Raw genomic sequence first — 5,810 nt, 5'->3', positions numbered from 1 at the left:
TTTTAGATTTATTTATGTATTAAATAAATGAAATAATGTTGATAACTTGATATTTATTCCCAAAATATTAATGTTTACTATAGTTTTTTGTTCTAAAATTTATAAATAAATTATATATCTATAAATAACAAATTTTATTTCATTTATTAATTTTTTCTATTTTCTTAGAATTCATTAATTCAATGTTGTAATAAATTTCGTTATATTCATTAAAATTGTTTATGGATATATATATTATGTTTTTTTCAAAGAAATATTAACTTTTATCTAAAAAATACATAATTTTTAATATTTTAATTATAACAAAATATATGTATATAATAATTTTCCCTAAAATTTATTTTTAGAAAATTTGTTATAAAATAAACTTTTAATATAATTTGTAATACTTTGGTATATTTACTGATGGGGTTTTAATATTTTGTAAATTTATATATTTTCTATTATCATTTACATACGACCAAATAATAAATATCAATTAAATAATATGATATTAGGTGCATATATATATGTTCTATATGAATAAATACAACCATATAATGAGCACTTTAGTAAAGTATCTTTGTTATTTACATTTAAATATTTTTAATTTATTATATTTTATTATAATATTTCTCCAATTTTAAAATTACTTAATAACATTCCACATTTTATTTACCATTTTTTTGTAAAAATATTTTTTTTCATAGATTGATGTGCACTAATTTTATTTATAAATATATCTATGAATATGCGCATCAAATATATGATTTCTATTAAAATAACATAAAATATTCATATTTTTAAATGTAACTCAAACAAATAATCAAATTATAATATTAAATCACAAAAATAATACATATAGAACCAATATATTGAATGAGATACCAATTTATTTTTATCTCAAGTCGAAAAATGAAATACACTTAATACTATTAACTTTTATTTTCATTATATTCATTTAACAGATGTTAAGACGCTTTTTGTATTTAAACACTACAATATTTTGACTTTTATAAATAATAATTAAGTCAAATAAATATTATAATTCAGTTATAATAGAGAATTTCACCATATAGAAAATTTATTTATGTTTTATTATAAAATAGGAAACAAATTCTTGACATGTATCATATATATACAATACTTTATATTAATAGACAAATTTACTATTTATTATTCTTTAAATTCGACTTCAAATATAAGTTAATTAAATTTATTATATAAATAATCGCTTTTCCTTCTATAAACAAAAAATTAATAACTGTGCAGGATCTGTTTGCATAATTTTGTATATATTTAATAATCGCACTTTCTCATAAACTCAATTTACGAAATGTTTCATCTTTTTTCCTTATTTCCACTTCCCCCAACTCATAAATACTAACATAAACACTAACGTAAAAATCACCAAAATATATAACATTTTCAAGTGGAAAATTATTTTTAAAACATTATACTAATTCTTAAAATAATGGGTATTAAAATAAATATGCCTTTAACGTAACTTACCTCCTTTAAATATATTTCCTCCAAATAGTACTTTATACTTCTATTCCATTTAAATTAATCCCTCCTTCATTTATTCCATTTATCATTCGATTCAGGTGTCACTGATGGAGGAAATAATAATAAATTATTTTTTTCCAATTTCCCCCCCTAGTTGTTCATATTAAATATTGTAATTATTTAAATAAACGTTTTCTTCGAGGACGAAATCGATACTTTGGAATCATTTTTCTATATCGATTCCAATATTTGATCAATTTCACCATAAGCCATTAACCGCTAATTAACAATAAAATATAAAAATTAAATAGTTCAACAAATTTAACATTAAGTTATATTAACACGAAATTCAATTCTAATAATTTATAAAAATATATTTCATTATTGCTCCTTTTCAGAGTAATATTCATCCTCATTTTTTCTTACATATTTAGACTTAATATAAATATTAAAAACTACAGCTTATCCTTTACATATTTGAATAATTTATTTCCTATATATATTTAAAGAAATTCTTTAAACTAATAAATGTTATCAAATTATAAAAAATTAAATGCAATATAGCATTTAACCCTAACACGAATATGGGGTCCATGAACATAACTCTAACCCACAACATAAAAACTATATAAAATTATGCAAAAATTATGACCAAAAATTATTTCTAAATAGACAGTTTCTTAAATATATAAATCATTATTAATATTCCTGAAATAGTCACTTTATTCGAATCATATATTAATGATTCATTTTCTTCTTTTTTTTAGTTTTTCTCTTAAATATTGTCTTTGAAGTCGTTTCCAAAATCCAAATAACGAATACTAATATAAAAATTTAAAAAAATTTATAATTTATTTATATTCACAAATTAGTCAGTGCTGAATATATTTTTTATTTGACTTATTATTTACCTTATATGAAATTCCTAATAAAATTATTGTTGCAACCAATATAAATGGAATTAGAATTAGTTTTTTTATTATCAATGAACTCGATAGTGTCGTTTCAGAATATGATACTTCAGGTTCAGAGTTTGATGTTGATGTTCCACTCGATGACCCATCCATCTGTGTTTCATTAGAACTTAAAGAAATTTGTGTTTTTTTAAGACTTGGCCCAGAAAATTGTTTTGCTGTTTTTTTCTTTGTAAGTTCTGGAATTTGTTTCCTTACAGATTCAACATTTAATGTACTTTTTATATAATTATAATCGTTTGATACAACGGATAGTACTTGTTTAAATAAATTATCGTTTGTATCATTGAAATTTTCATTAAAAATATTTTTATACTCATCAGCAAAATTATTAACATATTTTAAATATTCTTGGGCATTATTATTTGCCGTTTGAAGCTCATTATACATTTTACACAAATTATTAAATAAATTATAAAATTTAGACATAACACTGATATCAATATCCATCAATCCCTTATTTTTATCTATGAGCGCAATATAAGTTTTATATTCCGTATCATTTTCTATATTCTTTTTATACTCCTCGGAAGTTTCCATATGTTTATTATAAAAATCCATTAATTTAGTGATTCCATTTTGTGGTTTTTGATTTAACTTATAACTTAACCACGACAAAATATATGTAACAATATTCATGTTGCTATCTGCATTATTCGAAATTTTTTCACTATCCCCATAAAATTGTTTAAATAGCCATAAACATCCAGCATTAATCTTATCGACATCAGTCTTACATTCTTTATTGTTTCCTGAATCTCCATTAGGGCAGTAGGCATTGAGAGGTCCACTTATAGAATTATATTCTCCAGATTCAGTTAAACCATCGGAAAAAAATTTCCTCAAATCATCAAACGTAGTACACTAAGAAGTCATTTAAAAAAACAAATAAAAATAAATATCAATGATATTTTTATAATGCTAATTTTACTATTAATTTATGAGTAATATAATATCAATAAATGTAAGAAGATGCAAACTTTATTAAAAAAGTGTATATACTATTTTGTTGTCATTTTTAATGAAGTATTTTGTGCTATTCGTTGTATTTTGTCCCATGATAGTTTTTTTTATATAAAATGTATAATCTGCGTCAAAATAGGTGATATAAGTATTTGAGTTTTATATATCAATTATTTGTAGTTAAACGTGTTATTATCATTTTTAATATTAATTTAAAGATAATATGGAACAATATATACTTTTATGGTAGTTAGATAAATTGCCTTATTTTGATGGGTGGTTAATACATTTTTTATCATATGTATATATAATACAATTTTTCATAAATTGTTACCCTTAATACCTTCCGGTATAATTCTACCATAAAATTAAATCAACATTGTAATGAATTAAAAATATATATTCTTATATATATGCATTAATATTTAAAATAAACAGCGTCATATCTTTTGTTTTAATAAATGGTACCCCAAGACTAATATATTGTAAAAATCGAATCAATTAATAAACCCATTATTATTATTATCTTAAAAATATATAAATAGTCATTTTTTTAAATATATTAAATACTTATATACATGTTTCTTATAATATATAATATTGTTTTTTCTAAAATGATAACATTTACAAAATAAGTTATATGCTCTACCTTTTATGCAAATTATATAAATTTAATGTTACTTTTAATTAATATATGTGCATTCCGATTATATTTTAACATTTTCAATAACTTAATTTTTATTCCTATATAATTCAATTTAGAAATATAACTTATTGGGTAATTTTATAATATATTTTACGCACTGCTTCTTCTGTTAAAATAAAAATTAGCACTTGACCCCATACTTATTATGCTATTTATAATCTTAAATAAGTCTTAGAATGTATAATATTTTTTAAATAATGCTTATTAAATATTAGCATGTAGATAAGTATTGATGCAAATTTTAAAGTATAATAGAAAACTATGTTTAATTAGGTTGGTATGTTCCCATTTAAGAGGAGAGAGATAAGATATATTTTCTCTTTTAATATATAAATTTAAATAAATATTTGCTAAATGTTCTGAATTATTCAGTTTTATCCTATATATTTTACTGCTACAGTTATCAATGTATATACAATCAAATAACTTGTTAAAAATTATGTTTTATTAATTCAGGGTAAAACAATGATAATATAATACGCGTTAATATGGAATAATAAAAAGACATTTAACGTTATTTGAGTATTCACCCTTTTCTCTATTTATCCAACTTTTTAGAATATAAAATTCCAAATTTCAAATTGAATTTTTAACAAAATATATAACATTGATACTTTTATAATGTATTATTGTGTCTTTTCGATGAAAATAATATTTAATTATGTGAAGTTTTCGCAATAAAACAATATTAATTATTGGTAGAGTATTTTACTAGTTTATATATATAGGTATATAATAATAATACATTGTACCTACCATATTATTTATAATTGTTAAAACAAAATATAATATTAAACTTTATTAATATGCTTATATTTTAACTATTTTAAAATATAATTTATTTATACCTCAAAACTGTCAAGTTTAAAATTAATAGTGGTTAATCTATTATTATACTTTTATGATAAATAAATTATGGCGCATAAATCAACTTTTATTAGTACTAATTAATTATAATATAAATGGAAAATACAAAAATATAATAACTACAATTAAAACTTCAAAAAATGTTAGAAGCATAACAATATTTTATAGACTATGTTACATTGTCGATTTTCGATCAATATTTCATGGATCTATATTTTATGAATATCTATTATTACAGTTCAGTTGGATAACACGATTTAAATCAAAATAAATATGATATAAATCATAAGTTTTATTAAATAAAATTTTCATCAAATAAAGAAACATATTATGATATCCATAATTCAATATAACTCTGGGTTATCAAGGCTTATATAATAAGCAATTATCATATAGAATAATATGAACTCACATATAGCCAATATCTATACTAATACATACAATCTAGACATTTTATTTTAATCATATTAAATCGGAATGAACACTCAATTGTATATATTATACTTTATGTAAAATGTGTTATGTGGCCCCTTTCATATTAATGACAATGCCCCTTTTTTGGGTTGAATATTTGATCTTTTGAACTACTTCTCGAAATTAAACATACAGAATGAAATATATATTAAATTAGTGTTCAAATTATAAAAAAATAAATAAATATATAATACTTATCCCTAACCCGAATATGAGTCCCACAACGTAAAAATTATATAAAAATTATGCAAAAATTACTTATTTCCAAATAGACAGTTTCTTAAATATATAAATCATTATTACTGTTCCTGAAATAGTCACTTTCTTCGAATCTTATA

The 5,810-nt window shown here is 20.6% G+C and overlaps 1 protein-coding gene across 1 annotated transcript; it reads right to left on the bottom strand.

Annotated features, from left to right (window-relative positions):
• Positions 1-2,234: 2,234 nt before the first annotated feature.
• Positions 2,235-3,521, bottom strand: PBANKA_0316900 (BIR protein; the record flags this gene model as incomplete). Its single annotated transcript, XM_034567652.1, has 3 exons — positions 2,235-2,309; positions 2,400-3,326; positions 3,465-3,521. The coding sequence occupies 3 exons, from the start codon at positions 3,519-3,521 to the stop codon at positions 2,235-2,237; spliced, it is 1,059 nt and encodes a 352-aa protein (XP_034420051.1).
• Between the last annotated feature and the right edge of the window lie 2,289 nt (positions 3,522-5,810).

Source organism: Plasmodium berghei (genome assembly GCF_900002375.2).
Source record: "Plasmodium berghei ANKA genome assembly, chromosome: 3".
NCBI lineage: Eukaryota > Apicomplexa > Aconoidasida > Haemosporida > Plasmodiidae > Plasmodium > Plasmodium berghei.
Note: the sequence above shows the minus strand (reverse complement) of the source record. Positions and strands in the feature narration are given on the sequence as shown.